The sequence below is a fragment of the Canis lupus genome, chromosome 7, assembly GCF_003254725.2.
Source record: "Canis lupus dingo isolate Sandy chromosome 7, ASM325472v2, whole genome shotgun sequence".
Lineage (NCBI taxonomy): Eukaryota > Metazoa > Chordata > Mammalia > Carnivora > Canidae > Canis > Canis lupus.
The window spans coordinates 75,355,165-75,380,581 of record NC_064249.1 but is presented as its reverse complement, the minus strand read 5'-3'; the positions used below and the strand labels follow the sequence as shown (position 1 = coordinate 75,380,581).

General features: G+C 37.4%; 1 protein-coding gene across 6 annotated transcripts in view; it reads left to right on the top strand.

Annotated features, from left to right (window-relative positions):
* The window catches only part of PPP4R1 (protein phosphatase 4 regulatory subunit 1), a 61,132-nt gene that overhangs the window by 2,220 nt on the left and 33,495 nt on the right, over nucleotides 1–25,417 (top strand). For 2 of the 6 annotated variants that reach the window (XM_049112931.1, XM_049112935.1), the window contains 4 exons: nucleotides 18,186–18,270; nucleotides 19,085–19,191; nucleotides 23,729–23,871; nucleotides 24,611–24,757. In XM_049112931.1, coding sequence (XP_048968888.1) covers nucleotides 18,186–18,270; nucleotides 19,085–19,191; nucleotides 23,729–23,871; nucleotides 24,611–24,757 — 482 coding nt within the window. Of the gene's footprint in view, nucleotides 1–227; nucleotides 377–18,134; nucleotides 18,271–19,084; nucleotides 19,192–23,728; nucleotides 23,872–24,610; nucleotides 24,758–25,417 lie in introns of those variants that run through there. The other 4 variants (XM_025429516.3, XM_049112933.1, XM_049112932.1 and 1 more) reach the window with 3 other exon arrangements.

Here is a 25,417-nt window from a genome sequence, read left to right as displayed (position 1 = left end):
GTGAAGAAGGGAAGCTTAGAAGAGGAAATACTGATGTTGAGCATTACAGTACAGAATTGATATAATTATAGACGTTGCTAATGCTTGCAATTAACTTATTAAAGGTTCTGTTAGTTCCTAGTGTGTTTTAATTTAGGATAAAACATTACACATCTGAAGGCATAGTTTATTTGCATATTTATGAATTGATTTAAGACTTCGTTAGAATAATTGCATATTTTTTTCAGTTGCTAAGGTCTTTACAGGTGCTACCTTTACCTGGAATATTTGGGAACAAAGGATCTTTGAACATGTGGCCAGTTGAAGGACCACTTGCTGTCTGTTGTGAAGGGAGAAAGAATGAGGAGGAAATCTGGCTTTGATGCCTAGGCCAAGGGTAAGAGAAATGGAGAGAAAATGAGAAAGCTTGTCACCTCCTGGAGAAGCTGGAGAAGGTAGAGAGGACCAGAGATGTTAGAGAGAATGAAGCTTGGGCTGCCCTTACAACTATAAAGTATCGTATGAACTTGATTTTCTGTCTCAGGCAAACCCTGGGATGGAGGCCCGCCTCCAGGGTACTGTATACCAGGTCCTGCTGCTTCAGCCCAACTAGGTCTAAGTCGGTGCTCGTGATGGGAAGAAATTATGTTCTTGCCGAACTCTAGAATCTTGGTTGTCTTTCCTAAAAGCAGAACCTAGACTAAGAAGAGAGAAAATGTACAGGTGATCTGCAGCTGTGGAGGCTAGAAGGGGATCTGGGTGGGGTTTGGATCTTGAACAGTGGTAGGGGGAGGCATTGCCAAGCCTTGATAAGTCCGAGGTCTTTTGTTTTGGTTTCTCTTACGTCCCAAAGTCTCTGTACAGAGCCCATAGAAAAGTGGGTAGACTGGGAGAAGGGTTGGTCAAAGACTGACTTGGCTGATACCCTTGAGAAAAAGAAGCAAAATCCTAGTATGTGAAAAGTGGTGCATTGTATGTACTAGCAGAACATCATGAAGGTAAGTAAAGGAAATGATTAGGTGCTATTAAGGTTGTTCTAGGTTAAAAGTGATACTCTACATACGGTGTCATGAAGCATACTTTGAATTTCAAAGTGAAAGCAAGCCAGTGACACTCATTCGAGTATTTCAGCAGAGTGACTTCAGAGTTGGGAAAACACTTTCTGTTTCCTGAATCATGGGAGGCAATGCAAAATCACAGACTTTCAGGGCGAGAGATTTTAAATTTCTATTGTCAGTTTTCCAGAGATACAGTTTTGATTTATATGTCAATTGCTACATTTCTAAAATAGGTGAGCTAGGACTTTTACACAGATTATTCTTCACAGCATGCCTGTGAGATGTAGGCTGTAGTATTCTGATATTAATAAGTCAACTGATGTGCAAGGGACTAAATTATTTTCTTACGAAATGAAACTCCTTAACTACCAGCCAGAATTTTAAGCTAAGCCTCCTGATTCTAAATATTGTATTTGAAATACTGTCTTGTCTTAAATTGCTCAGTTTACAACGTTGAACAGCCCAAGCCTGTTGTATAGGCAATTTGCTTGAGCCCACGCTTAGGATAACCTCGAGGATTAACCTAGCATGCTGCATATGGTTTAATTTAACCAAGAGGTCATTTGAATGAAGCTTGGGTGTAATATAACTTATTTAGTCTTTATGTTAATTTTTCTTTGAGCTGTAACTAGCATGATGTTGAAGAGCTTTTGGAACTGTATCATGGCATATGCCATACACAGAATTGTTTATATGTGAAGAAGTTTTGGAAATCTTTCACACTATAATGTTTTTCAGGTTTGAGGGAACTGTTGGATGAGTGAATTAAGGGTGGATCCAGAACTAATTTGGTATAATAACTGCCTGGACTGTACTACTTTCAAAGAGTCTCTGGGCCCTCTGACTACTTTTGAAAATTAGTTTTGATAAGATTCTTAAAGTTCTTGCCACCTAAGGGAAGTAAGGAGTAAAAAAAACTGGGGCTGTGTGTAGTAGTGGCCAGGGAATCAATTAAAAAACTATAGGAAGGTGCGCTTGAAAGTCATGATATTTAGAAGTGTTATTCAATGGGGATTTGGAAGAGTGAGTCATGAGACTTGATAGCATATTTTGATTGTTACCAACAAGACTGGACAGGAGTAATCTTTATTTAGAGATAATATAATTATTATCCTAGAAAAGCATGCTTAAAAATGGTTTTAGTGGTACCCCATGTGTATAGAATCAGACTTTTTTTTTTTTTTTCTTTTTTTAAAGAAAAGGGAAAACCCTTTGTAAATATGCATGTCAGCTGCCTGGGCTTGTAGTTGCATGACTTTAAAAAAAAAAAAGCATAGGTTTTTGTTTGCTCTTTACGCCTATGAAAGACAAATAGCCTTTGCTAGGTAAAGTTCATTAGTCTACCACATTTGTTTGGTAAGTAGTTTAAGATTTCTGGTCCTTTTGCCTCAGTTCTTCCTCTCATCAAAACAGAGAATTTATATTTTAAACTATTCACTCTTCTGTTTGCCTTCTATTTGGGAATTTGGAATTTTTCTCTCTTGATAGCAAAGAACTTTTTGTCATCAGCTACACGATAGGGTGGGCCGTCCCTAGACTAGAATTAAAGTGTTATTCTGCGGGGATCCCTGGGTGGCTCAGTGGTTTAGCGCCTGCCTTTGACCCAGGGCGTGATGTTGGAGACCCTGGATTGAGTCCCACATCAGGCTCCCTGCATGGAGCCTGCTTCTCCCTCTGCCTGTGTCTCTGCCTCTCCCTCTCCCCCACCCTCTGTCTCTCATGAATAAATAAATAAAATCTTTAAAAATAAAAATAAAGTGTTACTCCGCATTTAACTTGGATCTGCAAATAATGTTTTGGGAGGAGGAGGATGTGGCACACCTATGGGATTTGGGCTAAGGAGGTTAAAGGGCTTGCACTGGACTTTCAGCCAGCAGGTCACCTAAGGCCCACCTTTTCTCCAGATCCATCCTTTGATCCTCCTGTTAGGTCAAGTGTTCTTAGTTCTTTATACCACCACACCCCCCCCCCCCCCGCCACCCCCCTACCCCCCCACCCACAGACTTGGGAGCAGACTTGTTCTCTGGCCTGCTTGATGTCAGGTTGGTGTTTGAGCATTTATCATACTGTAATTCTGGAATATATCTCAGTATAGTTTCCTTTTAAAAAATTTATTGAGGAGTGCACACACAAACAAGGAGAGGGAGAAGCAGAAGTAGACTCCCCTCTGAGCAGGGAGCTTGATGCCAGTGGATCTCAGGACCCTGAGCTGAAGGCAGGCTCAACCGACTGTGCCACCCAGGCACCAATTCCAGTAGAGTTCTGTGCAGAGGAAATAGCACTTGGTTTTGTAAACATTAGGCCTACATTCTGATTCTGGCCTGTGCTGTTTATTCACTTATTATCTTGAGCAAGGTACTGCACTTTTCTCAGCTGTTCTCTGTCTTTAAAATGTTGACAGACTTTTGGAATGATTCCAGGTTTTGGCTATTACAAATAAAGCCGTGGTGAGCATTCCTGTACAAGTCTTTGTGTGGACACATATGTTCTTTCTCTTGGGTATGTACCTAGGAGTGGAATGGCTGTCTCCCTTTTTAAGGAATTGCCAAACTGTTTTCCAAAGTGGTTGTACCATTTTACTCTCCCACCAGCAGTGTGAGAGAGTTCCAGGTGCTCTACACCTTTGTCAGTGTTTGGTGTGGGTGGCCTTCATTTTAGCCATCCTATTAAGTATGTATGGTGGGTTGATTTTTGTTTTTTGTAGTTTGAATGTGCATTTCCCTAATGACTAATAATGCTCATGTTTTCTTGTGCTCATTTGCCATCTACAATCTTTGACAAAGTGTCTGTTCAAATCTTTGCCCATTCCTTCATTGGATTGCTTTCTTAAGTTTTGAGAGTTTATATATTCCAGGCACAAGTCCTTTTTCAGGTATGTGATTTGTAAATATTATTTTCTAGTCTGTGACTTGTCTTATTGTTGTCTTAAAAGTGTATTTTGAGGAGCAGAAGTTTTGAATTTTGAGGTTCAGTTTGTTATTTTTTCACAAATGCCCTTTTATCATGTTGAGAAACTTCCCTGAGTTTACTGAGAGCTTTTTTGCAATTAGGAGGGGATGTTGGATTTTATCACTTTTTTTTTAAAGACTTTAAGAGAAAGCATGAGCAAGGGGGAGGAGTAGAGTTGGAGAAGCTGACTCCCCACTGACCAGGGAGCCCGATGCAGAGCTCGATCCCAGGACCCTGGGATCATGACCTGAGTCAAAGACAGATGCTTAATTGACTGAGCCACCCAAGTGCCCTCTTTTTCTGCATCAATGGTTTTTTTTAGTTTTTTTTTTAATATGATGAATTACATAGATTTAAAAAAAAATTTTTTTTTTTTTTTAAGATTTTTATTGTTCATGAGAGACAGAGAAGGTAGAGACACAGGCAGAGGGAGAAGCAGGCTTCCTGCAGGGAGCCCAATGCAGGACTCAGTCCTAGGACCCTGGGATCACGACCTGAGCCGGAAACACATGCTCAGCCACTGAGCCACCCAAGTGCCCCAATATTGTTAATTTTTTTAATGGAAAATTTCAAACCTACACAGCAGATGAGTCATCATATACTGACTACTTAGCTTCAACTTTCATTTATCCCCCTCTAACGTCTGGGCTTTTTGGGGGAGAAGAGAGGAGGTAGCTACTTTAAAGACATCCTAGGTGTCATTTTAACTATATTTCACAGGGCATGTATTGAAGTGTGATGTGATGCTCTAATCTATGAGCAAAAGGGTGTGGTAAATTATGTAAATAAGGTATAGTAAATAATGAAAGCTTGAATGATTAAATTCTTTTTTTGTTTTTTAAAGATTTATTTGAGAGAGAGCTTGTGGGGGTGAGGGGCAGAGGGAGAGGGAAAGAAAGAGTCCCAAGCAGTCTGCACCTCCATAACAGAGCTGGACATGGGGCTACATCTCAGGACCCTGAGATCATGACCTGAGTTGAAATCAAGAGTTGGACCCTCAGGCGACTAAGCCACTCATACACCCCTAAATGATTAAATTCTTCAGACATTTTTAAAAAAGATTTTATTTATTTATTCATGAGAGACACAGAAAGAGAGGCAGAGACATAGGCAGAGGGAGAAACAGGCTCCATGCAGGGAGCCTGATGCGGGACTAGATACCAGGACCCCAGAATCACGCCCTGAGCTGAAGGCAGTCGCTCAACCGCTGAGCCACCCGGGCATCCCAAATTCTTTAGACGTTTGCCTTGCTGGTTCTACTGCAATAAAGCACATTTGATAATTACTAAATTCACTTTCATATTGATCACCAGATTAAGAGAAGCAACATCTTGTTTATTTTTATCAAGCAAAGCACATTTCACCCTTTTGGCCAGCCTTTATGGTAGCGAAAGAATACTGGTCAACAAAAGTTGAATTTTATATTTTAAATTGGTTTGCCCTATCTGGAAAATGACATAAACTTTAAAAATCTGAGTTGTGCTGTACCTCTAATGAGCCAGTGATCCCAGAATTATAGAAACCAAGAGTTAGGGCAGCCTGGGTGGCTCAGCGGTTTAACGCTGCCTTTGGCCCAGGATGTGATCCTGGAGACCCAGGACTGAGTTCCACGTCGGGCTCCCTGCATGGAGCCTGCTTCTCCCTCTGCCTGTGTCTCTGCCTCTCTGTCTCTGTGTCTCTCATGAATAAACAAATAAAATCTTTAAGAAGGAAGGAAGGAAGGAAAAAGAAAAGAAAAGAAAGAAAAGAAGGAAACCAAGAGTTAGAGGGCAGATTATATATTTGTTCTTTAAGCAGAAGAAAGTTTAGGCCCCAGGTCTCCTAGATAAGGGTGGCAAGGTGACAGAGGCTAGAATATGATTCAGATCTTGTAGGTTTTGATATTATTTTCCTAGATATCATGTAACCTAGCTCTTTAGCTGCAAAAGGGAGGTGGGAAAATTTTTTCTGGATTTTATTTTTTCTAATTACCATTTATTGTCTGTTGGGCATTGTGCTATAACCTTATAGTATTCCCGTGAGGTCTGTGGTAACCATAAAGTTACAAAAGTGGTATCCAATGAGGTTCATCTGATGGTTAAATAATTTGCTCAGTCACCTAACTTGAAAGTGTTAGGTTAATGAACCTCTATGGCGCAATCTTTCTACTTTATTACCTTTTACTACTGTATTCTTACTGTCTTCCAACTTGACGTCCTTAATTTATCACTTAGGTCATTAACCTCCTAAAGGTTCTGGAAGATATAAAGGTAGTAACATGCTCTTAAGTATTTGATGGATAAAATAATTTTTGTCCTAAGTTGCTCCTGTCTGTCATGGAAATGTTAAAAGCAAAATACATACCTTTTGTGTTTTAAAACACTCATGTACAAGAGAGAGCCAGTCGTCATAGTAAAAGTGGGTAAGAACGTTGATGAGATCTACTCCTGTCACTAGCTAATCCAAGTGGTCATTCCAAAATCTGAATTTATATTTAAACTTATTATACTACTTTTAATTTATAGTCAAAGTCAGGTTTTGATATATAAGCCATTTTTACATTTAAATCTATCAACTTAGTTTTTGGTAGAAGTAACTTCAAATAAATTCAGGACTTCATTTATTAGAATATTAGAGATTGGTGGTAATTTGGACCTGGATTAGCTCTAATTTTATACCTGGATTACCTATGGAAGGAAGGATTACTTACCAAAGTAATTGGGTTAATAAGACTGTAAGGAAATTGTCTACTTAAGTGAACGAACATCACATCTATAATGTATAGGCCATCCACACTTACAAGGGCTTTGGTATGCTGTATGCTTCTCAGGCAAATACTGTTTAGGAAGCGTGGTCTTGGTAACTGATTTGACAGTGGATAAACACACTGTTGCCTCTTTTAATCTTAAGTATACTTTAGGGAAACGCTTTTAGAATATTCACATAGAGTGAACTTTAGGAAATTACTCTGGCTTCAATGAGGAGATTAAACATGCTATAGGATGACTTTATACGTATCAGTAAGGATTTAGTAAGCTTTTCATGTTTATAGTTAAAGATATCTGATGAACATAGTGTCACAAAGTACAAATTGAAACAGCATACCCGTTGCTTGAGGCTATATTCATAAGGACTAAGTTATACAGTCCTTCAAATTTGTTTTGTCTTTATTTTTTTCCCCAAGCAGTGGCTTAATTGCATTTCTGCTGTGTTACTAGACCAGGATTGGAAAGTTTCAGTAAAAGACCAGACTAATTAAATATTTTAGGTTTTGGGGGGCATATGGTCTCTGTTGCAGCTATTCTTGTCTGCCATTGTAGGAGCAGCCATAGACAATACAGAAATGAATGAGCATAGCTCTCTGCCAATAAACTCTGCAAAAACAGACTAGGGGCCAGTTTAACCTGCTGGCCATAATTTGTTGTTCCTGCACTGTAAAGTCCAAGGTCTGTTACATTTTTATTCTTTATCTAAAGCAGAGTGCCCATCACATAGTGGACCTTCAGCACATGCTAAAGTGAATCTTGGTTTTTCTGGCCAAGCTAAATATGACCATAAAACCTTACTTGCAGTCAAATAATAATTATAATTTATTTTCAAATACAAAAAGTTGAATTAAAAAGTTGAATTAAATGAATTTTTAAAATTTCAGACCCATGCAGAAGTTACACAGGTGTTATAGTTAATTCCAAAATCTCTTCACCTACATTGTTACTGTTAACATTTTGCCACTTTGCTCTATTTTCCTCTATACACTTATATATACACATACATAATGTAACATATACATTGTTCTTAATTTTGTCTTTTGAGAATAAGCTGTAGGAGTCAGGCCCTTTAGCCTGGGTCTCCTAAGAGCAAGGCCATTCCCTCATAATCAGCAATCAGATTCAGGAAATGTAACGCTGATACAATTCAAATATGTAATAAGTAGTCCATTTTCAAATTTCATCAGTTGTTTGATAATGTTTTTTATGGTGACCATCTTGCCAGTCTAGGCTTCAGCATTGCATGTAGTTATAATGCCTCATGAAAAGGCTTTGTCTTTCATGATATTGATATTTTTGAAGAATCAATTTGGTTTTATGTTTCCTTATGATTTGATTCAGGTTGTGTGCTTCCCCCCCCCCCCCGCCCCCCAAGAATACTATAGATAAGCAGTACTGTGATTTTCTCAGTGCTTCATCTCAGGAGGCACCTGATGTCAGTTGTCCATTATTGGTGGTGGTAATTTTAACCACTTGGTTAAGGTGATATGTGCAAGGTTTCTCCACTTAAAGATTCTGTTATTTTGTAATTAGAAAGGGGAATAGTTTGGCACTGGGGAAATATCCCATTCCCAAACAAACTTACACATTAGTGTTAGAATATGTCCAAGGTTCTTACTTGAATCAATTTACATTTACTGGCTGCCAGTCTGCTTTACAGAAGAGCTTCCCCTTCCTCCTTATTCATTTGTAGGTTTATTTGTTAAAACATTACCTTAAAGACTTTACCTTAAGATAGGTAAGTCTTATAAAAGTGATTAAATCTCCAAAGCATCTCGTTTTCATTTTTAAAAAGAATGTAAAGAATTGGGAAACAAAATTTGGCAAGTTTTATTGTGGTCTAACTTGTATCAAAGGAAAAATTGAAAGAGAAGAGTGAGGATACATTGTCTGCTTTTTTCAGTTTTAGAGGCTATTATTAGAGACTATATAGCTAATAGAAGGATGTTGTATTGTGATCAAGCTTGGTGAAAGTTAGGTCCTACAAATTAACCACTCCTCTTTGGTTTGGTACTCCTCAGATTCATTAAAATGCTAATGAGCTTGACTCTATCTGAGCTGAGGATGAAGTATCCTACTCCCCTCCAGGATCCCTGTGGGCTTTCACTAACAAATGTTAATGAATGTGTGTTATTCCAGAGAAGCATTAGACTCTTTTTTAGGTAATATAAAGATTAACAAGACCATATTGCCTTCAGAGAATTTATCTATGTTTGGGGAGGGCTGAAGAAAATGAAAGAAGAAAAAACAACTCCAACACTGCTATTACAGGCAGAACAAAAGCTAGGGCACCTAGCCTGGGGAATTCAAAGCAGGAAGAGATCTTTTTTTTTTTTTTTTAATAAATTTATTTTTTATTGGTGTTCAATTTACCAACATATAGAATAACACCCAGCGCTCATCCCATCAAGCCCCCCCTCAGTGCCCATCACCCAGTCACTCCCAGCCCCCGCCCATCTCCCCTTCCACCACCCCTAGATCGTTTCCCAGTTAGGAGTCTCATGTTCTGTCTCCCTTTCTGATATTTCCCACTCATTTTTTCTCCTTTCCCCTTTATTCCCTTTCACTATTTTTTATATTCCCCAAATGAATGAGACCATATAATGTTTGTCCTCCTCCGATTGACTTATTTCACTCAGCATAATACCCTCCAGTTCCATCCACGTCAAAGCAAATGGTGGGTATTTGTCGTTTCTAATGGCTGAGTAATATTCCATTGTATACATAAACCACATCTTCTTTATCCATTCATCTTTCGATGGACACCGAGGCTCCTTCCACAGTTTGGCTATTGTGGACATTGCTGCTATGAACATCGGGGTGCAGGTGTCCTGGCGTTTCATTGCATCTGTATCTTTGGGGTAAATCCCCAGCAATGCAGTTGCTGGGTCGTAGGGCAGGTCTATTTTTAACTCTTTGAGGAACCTCCACACAGTTTTCCAGAGTGGCTGCACCAGTTCACATTCCCACCAACAGTGCAAGAGGGTTCCCTTTTCTCTGCATCCTCTCCAACATTTGTGGTTTCCTGCCTTGTTAATTTTCCCCATTCTCACTGGTGTGAGGTGATATCTCATTGTGGTTTTGATTTGTATTTCCCTGATGGCAAGTGATGCGGAGCATTTTCTCATGTGCTTGTTGGCCATGTCTAGGTCTAAGAGGAAGAGATCTTAATGGGAAAGAATAGGAAATGCTTCCTGGATGGTATGTTAAATAGGTAAATTTAAACTGAGATGAGGGTAAAAGGGCAGAAATGGGGCAACTATAATCACATATGACATGAGAGTTGTGGGAACTGTGACGGGAAATGGGCCCCTGTATGGGCTGTATGCAAGAGAAGGAAAGAGGCTGCCCCAGATCATGTAGTCCCTTGAATTACAGCATGAGAAAGTTGTCCCTAAATCCAGGCTGCTTGGGAGTTTTGGGATGGGGGAGAGCAGGAAGAAAGGGCAGGGAGTGTATTGAACAGAGTAGGACTTTAGGAAGATGAAGGTGGTTGTGATGTGTAAACTGCGTTAGAATGCGGGGAGACGAAATTGAGGGCAGTGGACTTCAAACACAATTACTGTATGCTTCCTAAAAGAGTTTCAAAAACTCTCTCATGCATTTTTAAATTTACAGTTCTTTTTTAAACCTTGTAAATGTAACTGTTACAAAAGTTTTGCAAGTTAAAACTGTATAGCATAGCACTTTGATACCCACTCAAGCGGGGGGGAGGGACAGAAGGACAGAGGGAGAGGGAGAGGAAAAAAGCAGATTCCCCTGCTTAGTGGGGAGCCTGAAGCAGGACTCCTCCCAGGACCCTGAAATCATGATCTGAGCCAAAATCAGCCACTTAACCGACGGAGCCATCCAGGCACCCCAGGGATGGGGCTTTTTAAAAAGCGTATTCATGGATGAGTATAGTTTATTGCCAGGAAACAATATTTATCATCAATTTTTACCTTTTATTTTAAGACTTCTGTACTCTGAGATATTTTGTTAACATAAGTTGATGGAAAGGGTTTTGTCAACAGCACCATTAATTTCCTTGAACTTCTTCCAACTTATATGCTAAATTTTTAAAAAACATTTATAATATGCTATCAGCCTTTCAAATTTTTTAAAAGCAAAGAATTGAAAAATATCAATATCTGACTTGTGTAAGTATTTGTTACAGTAGAGAGGTGATCTGATATCTTAACACTTTAGTATCTCAACAAGTACATTTGTCTGACAGTGGAGGTTTTTCCAGCTTTAGGGCAATGTAACATGGTGGCCTTGGACCTGAGAGGTCTTTACTTGTCCTGTGAGAGGCTAGAGATTTTCAAAGAGAAAGCCTTAGGATCCAAGCCCCTCCACACATTTTTGTGATAAGAATAGTCCAGGAATTTGGGGTATGGAATATTCCTTAAAGTCATCCATCGTATTTATTCCCAGGAAAAATCTTTGTGTACCTTGTAGGATTCAAGTGCCCTGGTTTTCTGTCAACAAAAGATGTCAGAGCCGCTGAATTAGGGTGTCAGGAACTGAGAGGTGGGAATACAGAATACTTTATAAAAGTAGAATTTATGGTTCTTAGCAACTGATTAGATAATGGGAGCCAGAAAGGTACCTTAGGAAGGTAACTGAAAACTTCATGTTTGAGAACTCAAGGACACGGAGAAAGTCCTGAGGAAGAGCTGGGTCTTATAAGATCAGTTTGGACAGTTTACTTTTTAGAACAAATGTGACATTGAGGTAGAGATTCTATGAAATACCTGCAAGTATGGATCTGGGGATCAGGATGGGAGAATTTTGGAGATTATTTGCATTATAAGTGATAGTTGAAGCCATGCATTTTGAAGGCGGGGGCGGGGGTGTGTGAGTGAGAGAGTGTGTGTGTGCGCGCGTGTGTGTGTGTGTGTGTGTGTGTGTGTGTGTAAAATGTGAGGACAAGAGGCACCTGGGTGCTCAGTGGTTGAATGTCTGCCTTTGGCTCAGGCCGTGATCTTGAGTCCTGCATCAGGCTCCCTGGAGGGACCTACTTCTCCCTTTGCCTATGTCTCTGCCTCTCTGTGTCTCTCAAGAATAAATAAATAAAATCTTTTTTTTTTTTTAATGTGAGGACAAAAGTAGAAGGAAACTACGTAAAACAATCAGAAAAAAATAATAGTCCAGAGAAGTAAGAAAATACTCAGGATTGTGTACTTCCAAAGAACCCAAGAAAAGAGAATTTAAGGGAAGGATGTTGAGATCAGGGAAGTCAGCCTTCTCGAGTGCTGTGGTGAAGACATAACAGATCTAAGAAGGGCTGCCTGATTTGGGCAAATCCTTAAGAGGAGAATCACAAGAGTGAAGGAGAAATAGGACAGATTGCTTATCTTGAGGAGGAGGTGAAGGCTGCAGAGGGAACTACCTCTGCATTGTGAGATGCATACCAGGACAGCTGAAGCACTGCTTTATCTTCTCATGCTCTTAATCATCTGCAGTCAAGAGTAGAATGGCAGTCAGGAGCACTACCCAGACTGGCCTCCTCTGCTTTTGTTCTTCTGGTTGCTGGCACTGTTTCCCTCTGACTTGGTGATATCGAGTTCATCAGATACAGTTATGATGGTAAGGCAGGAAAGGGAGTTGATTTTTTGAAGCTAGTTCTGGGAACTTAGAGATTTGGAACATCTGAGAGAATTTAAGATTTAAGAATCCTAGATTCCAAATTCGTACTGAATGAGCATGAAATTAGCATGAATTTGTAGTGTCTGAACATTGTTAACAAGGAATAGAAAAGAGGCTTACTTGCGGTAGTGATGCAGGTACAACCAGGATTGTCTCCACTGAATTAGGATGTTGTACTCTCGAAGGGGACTAAGGCTTCCCTACTCCCCTCCTCCTCTGCTCTAGCAACTAAGAGTGTCATATAATCGGAAAAGGAGTAATGTGACACGTGGGGTTCTCTTAGAATGCTGTGTAAAAGCAAAAGGTCTTTTGACTTGGAAAAGACATCATGATCTTTGCTTCTTGCACAACTTTAAAAAAATGATGGCTTTAATTAATAATCAAGAATTTTAATAAAGCCTTAGTGTAGCACAGTTGAATAAATGTATATGCTGCCCAGAATTGTGTGTTGCCCTAAAGAGGTAACTGCTATTAAATTTAAGTCGTTGCTTAGTATTCGTATGCCAATCCTAATTACAGGGTGGCATTGTGATTTCTCTAGCCAAGTAAGAGGATATTACAAAATGTAATAATGTTACTTTTAAAAATTAGAAGGCTAGGTTGATTTTTGGTTGGCCATATTCCCCTATTCTTCCTACTTTGCTTCTGTAGGAACCCCGTGCCCTACCTGTACTACATAGTCCTTGGGCAGTTTTCCAGACATGCCATGGTTTGCCTTTACTTCCTCATCTCTGTGCTTGGAATGCCCTCTTTCTGCCCTCTGTCCTGCTTGGCAACTCCAGTGTATCTTCCAAGAATTGCTTGACTTTTTGAAGCCTTTTTGTACTCACCAGGGGAGATTTAGACATATAGTAACTAACAGCATGTAATAGTTAACAGTGTATTTTGTATTCTTATACTGTGTATCTTTTTTTTAGTATATTATGTCTATATACATATCTGCACATATATACTTACATGCATGCACTTTTTGTCTAGTGTTTATATCTGTGTTCTTTGTTGAGAACTTGGAACTCACAGATGTGCTGTCCTACTTACTGGTTGAAATGTAAAAAACACATGGAAACCACATTGAGATTTCTCTGTATCTAGAAACAGACCTAAATGCAGAGGGGAGGCAACACTTATTAGCTTGATACCATATTCGAGACTTTATAGACATTATCTTAGAATGTGTGTTAGAAGTCTTGATAGCTTTATTGAAGTCTTACGGTGTTTTATAGATGAGGAAGCAAATTAATTAGGTATTTGTATAAGTTAACATAAATAGTTCATGAGTAGCAAAACATGAGGTTTGAACCCAGATCTGTCTTACTTTGAAGAGCCTCTGCCCTTTTCATACCACTTTTGCTGTGACTGTGTAGGCGTTAAACTAATCATCACCAAGACTCCACATGGGTCCAGCTTGTAAACTTTTACATTTTCCTTAAGTTTAAAACAGTTGAAAATTGGGTCATTGTTTTCTGTTACTTTGGATTCCTCTTGGTGCTGGTGCAAGGAGCTAAAAGTAGGTAGAGGATACATCCTGAACTGTTAGGATATTTTTTCTCTTCTTATATGATCTGTTAGCTTTATACAAAGGGAAGTATTCTGTTTTATAAGTTAGAGAGAAATGTCGTTTTCTCTTGTCACTTTCTCTTTTTTTTTTTCTTGATCTCTTTGTATTGTGCATTTGCTTATGACTTGGAATTAGAAGGATCTGTTGAGTCTAATATATGTTTTGGACCTTTGAGATATGATGGACTAAGCCTTAAATATAAGGCTTCAATTTGTACTTTAGGTTTCTGTTCCTATTAGGAATTCTATTAGGATTCTAGTCTATTAGAATTCACTAAAACCCACAAGTTTTGATTAAAAGATTAAAGAGTACGCTTATGATGATGAGTACTGACTAACGTATAGAATTGTTGAATCACTACATTGTACACCTGAAACTAATATAACACTAATATGGTATGTTAACTATACAGCAATTAAAAGTTAAAAACTTAAATTTTTTAAAGATATCATACAGCTTTTTTGTGGAAGCTTTTATTTTATAATTAAATATGAGGTTTTTAAAAATGAAGATTGGCTACTTAAATATTTATTGGAATTCTGTCTCTTACATAGAGCTTGCAAGTCCTCTTCATTTTTTTCACTCCATCCTGGTTACCCTTCAGCTAAGACAGTAAATTTACTGGGGAAGAGGAAGTATGGGAATTTGAGGAGGTCAGATCATTTGAAAAAACATTTCAGAGTGATCATTGTTTTTTGTTTGTTTGTTTGTTTTTAAGATTTTATTTATTTGAGAGAAAGGGAGAGAGCGCAAGCAGGGGGAAGGGCAGAGGGTGGGGAGAAGCAGTCTTCCCACTGAGCAGGGAGCTGATGTGGGGATCCCAGAACCCTGGGATTATGACTTCAGCCGAAGGCAGATGCTTAACTGACTGAGCCACCCAGGTGCCCCTAGAGTGATCACTGTTTTTATATGCTTTTTGGTTAATTTGAAATTTCAGACAACATGAAGGGATGACATGACTTTTTTTTTTTTTTTACTTTGTCAGTGGAAGAGTCTAGGCTTTTAAGGCTGTGAAACCCTAAAGAACTATTACTGCCATAGTGTCCAAGAATCCAAAACCTAAGTTAGTTCTCCAGAAAGAAAGCACTCAGCTTGGGTATGGAGGCATAAAATGTCTCCCTTCATCTGCTGTAATAGTCCCTGTTCTTGTCTGTTTTGTCTAGTGATAATAGCACCACTCCAGCTTTCTTAGGCTTACAGTTTCATGTTCAATCTTTTTTAAAAAAAAATTATTTTCAAACTTTGGTTGAAATTTTGGCTTAAAACTATGTCTCTGGTCGATAGGCTATAGTTGGGTATTACTTTTTTATTGGGGATCTCTGCTTTTAAATGTTTATCCACTTATATATAATGTAATTATTGGTCTGGTTGGATTTAGGTCAGCCTTTTCCTACTTGTCTCTCTCTCTCTTTTTTTTTTTTCTCTGTTGCTTTTTTCCTGGCTTTTTTTGGGCTAATGATATTTTTTAGTATTCTATTTTAATTCCCCTCTTGGCTTTCTAGCTATTCTTTCTTGCATGTTTTAGACAGTACTCGTAAGGATTATAATTTATATCTTTAATTTATTACAATCTACTTAGTGTTCTGCTTTGTATAAACTATAGGAACCTTATTAGCAGTACTGCTACATTTACTCCCTCTATGTTGTCTATTTTACATTGGAGGGTGTTTTTTTACTGTACCATCACTTGGTACATGCTGTAGGATTTTCCATTAGTGGTAAGTCTTTTTTTATTGGTTATTTTCGTGTTTTTCTTTATTGTAACCTGTGGCAGGCATTTGCAGGATGACTGTACAAGACCTAAAGTATGCAGTCTGTAACTATGGTAACCAAATCCTTGTGGCCTCCATAAAGATGAGATCCATAGTCTTACTAGTCCAATCAACAATTGATGAAAAGGGGTACCTGGGTACCTTTGACTCAAGTCATGATCCAAGTGTTCTGAGATCGAGCCCTATATTGGGCTCCCTACTCAGCCAGGAGTCTGTCTCTCCTCCCAGCTTGTACTCTGTCTTGCATTCTCTGTCTTTCTCTCAAATAAATAAAGAAAATGTTAAAAAAAAAAAAAAAAGAATTGATGAAGTCTTGAGTTCAGAAAGGAGGGTTTAGGCCAGAATGGTTCCACAGATGCTGGCAGGAAGCAGCAGTTCTGGGAAATAAAAGTGAAGCTCTATCACCAGCGCCTATGCCAGAGTGGAATACCTCCTTCTCTTTGGCAACCGTGATGGATAGAATGGTAACAGAAGTTGATGCAAAATACCATTTTGTTGCCTTCTACCAGTATGTTTCTTAAATACGGTTGTAAACAATCTGCATTTGAATTAGTAGAGGTATTTATTAAAAATGAGTGCTCCTGGGCCTCACTCCAAACCCCCATAATCAGTATTTGATTATGTGACCCAGAGGTCTGCACTTAAAGGTAAGTGCTCCGAGCTTGTCTTGTAAATGGCAATGTTGGATGGTCAGCACTCCAGGAGTCCTGGCTTTCTAAGGACGAGAATCAATGTTTTTAATGTTTATCTTTAAGATTTACAAGTATGAGACTGATGAAACAGTTTGGTCATAGTCATAGAATTCTAAAGCCTGCATAAAGGTGCCTTCGAGGTCATGCTAGCTCAATAGTCCTGTGCTAGAAAGGAGAAAACAGAGGCCAAATGAGAGCATCTGAGTGATTTTTACAACTTCCTGATTCAAAATAAATAAGGTACTTTGCTATGAATTGTAGATCAGCATAACCTGTATTAACCTTGTCTGCACTATGTAAGTAATTATTTTAATGTTAGGTGTTATTTTTAATCCAGTGCAAAAACCTCTGCCTTTTAGTTGGGCTATTGAGACTATTTACATTCAGCATGGTTACTGACAAGGTTGGATTTAAATCTCTCATCTTACTATTTTTATTCTGTTTGTCCTATCTTTTCTTTTTATCCTCTTTCTCTGCCGTCTTTTGGAGTATTTTTTTTATGATTCCATTTTATGGCCTTTATTGGCTTACTATGTCTCCTTGGTGGAGTTGTTTTGTTTTGTTTTTTTGACGTTTAATAGCTACTGTAGAGATTACAATTATTATACATCTTGATACAGTCTGCCTTCAAATAGTATGTCTCTCTTCACATATGGTGTAAGAACTTTGTACTTTACCCTTTTCCTGCCTTTGTGTTATTATAGTTATATATTCTACATAAACCCAAAGTACATTTGTTAAAGTGTTTATTTAAATTCTAGTTAGCATACAGTGTAATTAGTTTCAGGTGTACAACATAGTGATTCAGCACTTCCATACAACATCTGGTGCTCATCACAACTACTGTACTCCTTAATCTCCATTACCTATTTCACCCATTCCCCCCACCCAGCTCCCCTCTGGTAACCAGCAGTGTGTTCACTCTAGTTAACAGTCCCCACAGTACATTTTTTATCTTTTTTTTTTTTTTGAAGTACATATTTTTACCTTAATCAGTTATCTAAGAGATTTTTAAATAAGAAAAGTCTTTTGTATTTACCCACATATTTACCATTTCTGGTGTTCTTCATTCCTTTGTATAGATCTAGATTTCCAATTGGTATAATTTTCTTTTTGCTTGAAGGACTTTAATATTTCTTATAGTGCAGTTTTGCTGGTGATGATGTCTGACAGCTTTTGCGTGTCTGAAAAGGTCTATTTTACCTTTGTATTTGAAAGATATGAATTTCAGAAATACTTTATAAAGATGTTTACTGGGTATAGAGTTGTAAGTTGACATTGTTTTTTTTTTTTTTTTTCTTTTAGTCTTTTAGTACTTTAAAGATTGTTCTATTTCCTGGCTTGTATTGTCTCTGATGAGAAGCCTGCTGTAATTCTTATGTTTGTTCTTTTGCTTATAGTGTGAGGTTTTCTGACTGCATTGCAGAATTTACTTTATCAGTGTTTGACATTTTATTTACAAGTTGTTAGTGTTCTCATTGAACGTGTAAGTTGTCAGTGATCACACCATGCTGATTTTCTGTAGCCTCTGACCCCTGTGTTTCTAGAGAGAACTAGAATGCCTATAGAAAAAGGAGAGGAGATTCTTTCAGTTATTCATGGCTTCAGAATTGATGTAAGAGTCTCTTGTGATCTGCTTTGCCCCTCCAGAAACATTAAAGGCAATTTTACTTATGCTGCTTCAGACAGGCAAGGGGTACTCTTTAGTTTCAAAGTATTATAAGGAGTATTTCTGATGTCTCTGATAGTTGGTGTGGATGACTACAGCTCAGAGTCTGATGTGATTATTATACCTTCAGCCCTGGACTTTGTCTCACAAGATGAAATGTTGACGCCACTGGGGAGATTGGACAAGTATGCTGCAAGTGAGAACGTATTTAACAGGTATGTGCATATTCGTTTCATTGTGGAAGTGGAAGGATTATTACATTAATTTCAGTAGGGAAAATACAGTTTTCTAGTTTAAAAGTGGTAGTAACGTGCAGTCTCAGTCAACATGTTTTGTTAATAATCACAGCCGAAACCTTTTTTATAATTGTTTACTCATGATCTTAATAAGCATGTGGAGCTCACTCTTTGCTTCTTGGCAAAAAAAACAAAAAAACAAAAAGCATTACTTTTGCTGATAGGTAGAATTTTGTTATTTGTGTAAGGTGATTACTGAGAGGAGTATATTATTCTTTCAACAGATAATGTTATATACCTACTGTGTGCCAGGTAATGTTCAAGGGGATGGAGAGACACTCCTCTGAATGCATTGTTTCTCCAGCTGTGGTCCCCAGAATACCTGTACCAGAGATTTCTGGGAAATCTGAAAGTCTTAAATTTTTTGAATATAGATGTATATATCATTTAGTAAAAATGCATGAAGGTAATATTTTATATAATGGAGAATGTGTGTATTTTCCTATTTGATAATTGAAGATAACTGTTGGAAATTTTATAGAATTTTCAGTGACCTTAGAAATTTGTCACATCAGCTAAAGATGAAAAATAATTTGGTAAATATTCTTATTACAATAAAATTCATACTGGCATTTGTCACTTAGGAAATTAGTGACAGTATATATTATAAAATATATTTTAAAATTCCTTAAAATTATATAGATTCTAAATCTACATAATTTGGAATTCTTTGGAATTCTAAATATCACTTATTAATGCCACTAAACACCAGATCCTTTTCTTCTTCTGTTAGACAAATGGTGGCCCGGACTTTGCTGGACACGTTGAGGGAAGTCTGCGATGATGAAAGAGATTGCATTGCTGTTCTGGAAAGAATTAGCAGATTAGCTGATGATTCAGGTATGTTTATGCAGAGAAAGGTTTCTTTTACCAAATTTGAGGTTTTAAAAATGAATGAAAAACTTAGTGTGATATGAGACTTTTTAAAAAGATTTCCTAAGTAAATGACCAAACACATCAGGAAGAAGAAAATAACTTTCTAAGAGCTATATTTTTGTAGTTGGTCTGTTTAATTTTAGAAATTTCTCATCAGAAAAATCTAAAAATTGTTTTTGCAGCATATATGTTAATATTACAGGATTACTAAAAACTTAGAAATGATTTTGAATAAATTTAAAAGGGGTAGAGTAGGCTGTAAGTTTTTTTTAGACAAATATAAAATGCTTTCTTTTCCTCTGCTCTCTCACTTCTGAAAAATGTGACTCAGTCATGGTAAAACTAAAACGTTTTATCTCCAAAGCTAAGACAGGAGGGTTTGCTCAAGAAAGAGATAAACTTGACTTGAGGCTTGGAATATGGTTAAGTTTTTTAAAAATATTTTTATTGGGGCAAGATATGCATAACATAAAACTTAACATTTTAACCTGATTTTTTTTAGGAAAAGATTTTATTTAGGGCAGCCCTGGTGGCCCAGTGGTTTAGCGCCGCCTTCAGCTCAGGGTGTGATCCTGGAGACCTGGGATCGAGTCCCACGTCAGGCTCCCTGCATGGAGCCTGTTTCTCCCTCTGCCTGTGTCTCTGCCTGCCTCTCTCTCTTCTCTTTCTCCCTCTCTCTCTGTCTCTCATGAATTCATAGATTCATAAAATCTTTTTTTTTTTAAGATTTTATTTATTTATTCATGAGAGACAGAGAGAGGCAGAGGGAGAAGCAGGCTCCCTGCAGGGAGCATAATGTGGGACTCAATCCCAGGACCTTGGGATCACTCCCTGAGCTGAAGGCAGACACTCAACCACTGAGCTACCCAGGCATCCCATTTTAATCTTAAGTCATATGCATATCTTTATTTTTCATTTTAGAAACAATTAAAAATAAATATATTTTTTTCTTAAGCCCATTATCTCTTTATTAAAATGTGTTATTTTTCACTGTCTAACAAACTTTTTGCATGTCAGCAGTTTCATTTTTAAGTTTTTAGATGGGCTCATCTTTGGGTGAGCAATTTGTTTTATGGGAATATATTTTACTATTTACATAGCCTTAAGTATTTTTTATTTTCCTATAGGGTAGAAAAAAATTTGTAAACTTACAAATCTGTCTATTTACAACATTCTGTGTATGTACTTGCTCATGTGTATCCTTGTTTCAGAATGGTTTTAGGAGAATCTCATCAATTATAATTTTTACTTATTTTTTGCATTGTGGCTATTGCTTTCTTAGTAGAATAGATATTCTTTAGGGAGGAATTTATTTTCCTTTACCTGTTTGTCACTGATAGTGCTTGTTTTTATAAATACATATGTGTATATATAGTTGACCCTTGAACAACATGGGTTTGAACTGTGCAGGTCCATTCATACAGATTTTTTTTTTATGAGTACATTAGTATAAATGTATAAAAAATACATGTTAATCAACTGCTTGTTATTGATAAGGCTTCCAGTCAACAGTAGGCTATAAGTAGTCAGGTTCTTGGAGAGTCAGAAGTTATATGTGGATTTTTTACTGCACAGGGAGGATTCAGTGACCCAGCCCCCTAGTTGTTCAAGCGTCAACTGTATTTTTTTTATTTTTATTTATTTATTTATTTTTGGTTTTTTTTTGTATTTTTTTAAATATATTCTCAAGTCTTTGAGTTCATGATAAATATCTCTATTGACATTTATATTTTTTGTTCATTCAGTGAACATAATACAGTGCACAGTCCTATGCCAGAGTCTAGAATAAATGCTAGAGCAGTTACTAAGGTGAATAAGAATTCTTGTCATCAAATTAACAGTTTAATGAACACAACTAACTTATAAACAATAAATTATAATGGAGAGGATTGGTTCTGGCTTTAGAAAGTTAGTGAATTGAGTTGACTTTAATAGAATGATGAGGTACAGAGAAGGGAAGGAGCATACTCAGAAGAAAAGACCAGTTTGGAGTCTTAAGGAGTTCAAGGTAGTGGCCCATTTGATCAACGTGTGGTTTAGTGTGTCTGCAGTTTAAAATAATGAGGCTGTTCAATAAGGTGGTTGAGATCCAGATTGTAAAGGTTTATACTGTGCCAGCTAGAGCGTGTTTTGTGATTTAGAACAGTTACATGTACCAGTACAGGCTAACTTGTAGTGATAGACATGATATAGATGGGCAACAGGAACTCTTGCTGGGGAACTTTGCTACTTTAATATTGCATAAAACTAACTGCAAAAAGTATACAGACTATAAATTTTCAGCTCCATGAAGTAAAGCAAAAATAAAGGCCCATGAAATTAGAACTCAGATCAAAAAATAGAACCTGCATCCTAGAAACCATCTCAGGGCACCTGCTCATTTCTGTCCTGTTCTTCTTCCCCAAGGTAATCCATGTTTGGACCACTAAGTATATGGATTAGTTTGCCCCTCTGAACTTTTTATGGAATCATACTGAAGATATCCTTTTGTGTCTAGCTTCTTTATACTTTGGAAGCTTATCATATTGTTGATGTGTAACTGTATAGATATTAAAAATTGAACCAGGAAAGAGTTGGATGAAAGATGTACTGATGAAGGAGGGAAAAACTTAAGCAAATTAGTGGTGAATCTAAATAAGCACTTGCTATATAAAATCCTAAAAATATATATATATGACTATATATATATATATATATATATGTGTGTGTGTGTGTGTGTGTGTGTGTATATATATAACAACTTTAGAGGAAGTTATGTGACCAAAAAAGTCAGTAAGGTTAAGGCAGAGGAAAGACGTAAAGATTCTAAGCCCCTTGTTTGCTTAGGAGAATGGATTATATGCATGAACTTTACAACTGTTTTTCAGTAGTCGTGATCAGCCCAGCCCACCACGTTAGAGACATTAGGTTCTATTGCCTTTTCTTGCTCCATTCCCCTCAGCCATCATGGTAGCTCTGAGATCCCTCCCAAATGACTCAGAGTGGGTTCACTTCTTGACACTGTTTTGTTCATTGGTCTATTTGCCTGACTGGGGCTTTGAAGAAAGAAAAGTTACCAATTTCATCCTTAACCAGAACTGTAACTTGTATCCTTCTTTTGCTTCAAAAATACATATTATTAAGTCAGTGTTCGCATATTCAGGGTCAGTGAGGAAAAGGAGAAGCCTAGGTCTTTTTTTTTTTTTTTTAATGAATTACATTTTTATTTTCCAAAACAGAAGCACTGTTTTGTTCAATTACTGTCTAATTTCAGATGATAGAGCCATGTAATAGAAATCTCAAATATTGATTGGTTTGTTGATAAGATTCTTAGGTTTGTAAAATGCTAGTACATTTTCTGCTAATAGTTTCATTAATTTCTGTTTGTTGAAATTTAAAGTTCCTCTGGACCCATGCATACATATTTACCTTAAAGTAACTTTAATAATATAATCATGCATAGGTATTAACTTCTAATTAGGTCTGATGAAATCAATTGTATTGATAATCCATCATGTCTGTATGTGTTTTGCATCACTTGCATCTCTTCTGTGAATTGCGCATTCATATTCTTATTTTCTTTCTTGTGTTCATTTGAACAGTGGGTTCTTTGTATAATTAGTCATTAATACTTCAATATACATGTATTTTCTGTATACATGTATTTTCTCCTAGGCTGGTTTGCCTTTAACTGGTACCTATGGTCTATAATGGAGGCTTTATAAAGTGGAATTAGTTGGTCTGATAGTTGGTTTTGGGGTTTTGTTTGCCTTGGAAGGGCTTCTCACCTCAAGATAAAATATTCTTTTTTAATGTTGTCTTTTAATGTGCTTTTGATCTTTAAAAAAAAATGTGGAACTTTAATGCACTTAGAATTCACATATGACGTGCAATATAGGAATTATCTTTTTTGGTCACATAACTAGGTAATTCTCCTGCCATTACTCTTAGTTCATCCTTTTGAAACTCAGAGATTGGAGATGCTATATTTGTCACACTTAAACTTGCTGTACATATTGAGTCTTTTCAGGTTTTTTTGTTAAAGACTCTTTTGGGCTACTTAAATGGTCACTTCCATTTTAGTCTTAGTGAAATTTAACTGTAAATTCTCCATTTGTTGATTAGATTAGGAGCCAATTTTTTTTTTTTTTATGGCTTGACCTAGGAGGCTTTTAGATAGTTCATAGATAATAGATGTTTTATTGATGTGAATATTGGATATTTAACCCCAATTAACAGTTATGACACAGTGTAGGTGATGGATAAATTTGGTCCTAATAGGAAATGATTGTATAGTTGGTACATAGTAGGAAGTAGAAGTCTGGGATGGGAATAGGGTCTTTTACTCATGGGATTGACCTGCATATGATTGTGAAAAGGATCCTAGAGTTAGAGAACATTTTGTAAGTCCTTTTTATGTCAAAGATGGAAGTCCAAAGCTTTCCTATATAGTCTTAACTCCAGGCAAAGATTTTGTTAGTATGGTAGAATGCATTTGCTCACATTTTTATTATTTCAATAGAACCAACCGTGAGAGCAGAACTGATGGAACAGGTGCCTCATATTGCATTGTTTTGTCAAGAAAACCGGCCTTCAATCCCATATGCTTTTTCCAAATACTTACTGCCTATTGTGGTTAGATATCTCGCAGATCAGAATAATCAGGTAAGAGTGCCATTTGCATGTTCTTAATGGAAATTTAGATGGTACTGTGTATGCAGAATGGCCTACTCTAGGTGGTCTCATTTGAGTGTTTTTTCCTCTCCAACTTCATTATTCTGTTTTTCAAAATGGCCATGTGTCTTAGACAAGATATATGAGAGTCTGGCAAATCTCGGAAGTCTCCTTAATGGTGTTATAAGATACTGTCCAATAGCTGCATTCTTATGTGGTACCCTTATGGGTGTCCCTCAGAAAATTTGCTAATTTGTGAGTCATCTTTCACAAGGATGGCTCTTCTTCTGCATGTGTGAGAGCATATGAGCAGGGGTAGGGGTGGGGGGCATGGGCAGAGGGAGAGAAGCAGACTCCTCACTGAGTGGGAGCTCAACTCAGGGTTTGATTCCAGACCCTTATTTTTTTTTTTTTTTTTTTTTTTTTTTTTTGATTCCAGACCCTTAGATTGCCACCTGAGCTGGAATCAAGAGTTGGATGCTCAACCGACTGAGCTGCCTAGTCCCACAAGGATGGCTTTTCTGTTTCATTTCATTTGTCGTATCCTAGTTTACCATTATGTCTTTGCAATAGCTGGAGAAAATAGCAACAAGTTTTTATTTGCGAGGTTTTGCCAGTTATGAATCCCTTTAAGTTGAGATGAAAGTCTTCAATTTTGTGAAAATCAAGTAATAGATTTTTGTTATATCGTGTATGTACTGTGTTTATACTGCTGATTTTTTTCCCCTAGGTAAGGAAAACAAGTCAGGCAGCTTTGCTGGCTCTCCTGGAACAGGAGTTAATTGAGCGATTTGATGTGGAGACCAAAGTATGCCCCATCCTCATAGAGCTAACTGCCCCAGATAGCAACGATGATGTGAAAACAGAAGCAGTGGCTGTAAGTAGAAGGCGCTTTTTCTATTTAGGTGAAAATTAGTCACTATATTGACAAATAGGAGATGCTCAAATATTGTATTATATGCTACGGAGTTTTACATATATCAGCTATGAAAGTAACCACAAATCATTAGAAAGGGCTAGAAAAGGATGTAGGCATACAAAAAAAAAAGGTCTGTGTTCTCTGGGCCCCATATTATGCTTCACACCTGTGAATCTGATGGCTCTTTCACCAGACTCTGAGAAAGCGAGATAGGCATCAAGAGAATAACAAGGAACTGTAAATTCATTACTATGGAAAAAGAAGATAGGAGAAATCAGTGCAGTTAAAACAAAAAACCCTGTATTGGGTGAAGAAACATTTGTGAGAATCTAGTTACTGGTGAACACTTTTCTAGGCACTGTGTAAGCACAGGAAAAAAAATATAGCTCCTGCCCTTGACAATATGGTCTTTGAAGGAAGGATAGTCAGGCACATAATTTTATAGTGCTATATATGTGATATAAATTGTGATTATAAGAAAAACATGCATATTTAATCATTATGTACATAACAAAGGTATAATCCATCTAAAAATCTATTCAACTGTCTTTGGAGGGATGCCTGGGTGGCTCAGTGGCTGAGCATCTGCCTTTGGCCCAGGGCGTGATCCTGTTCCTG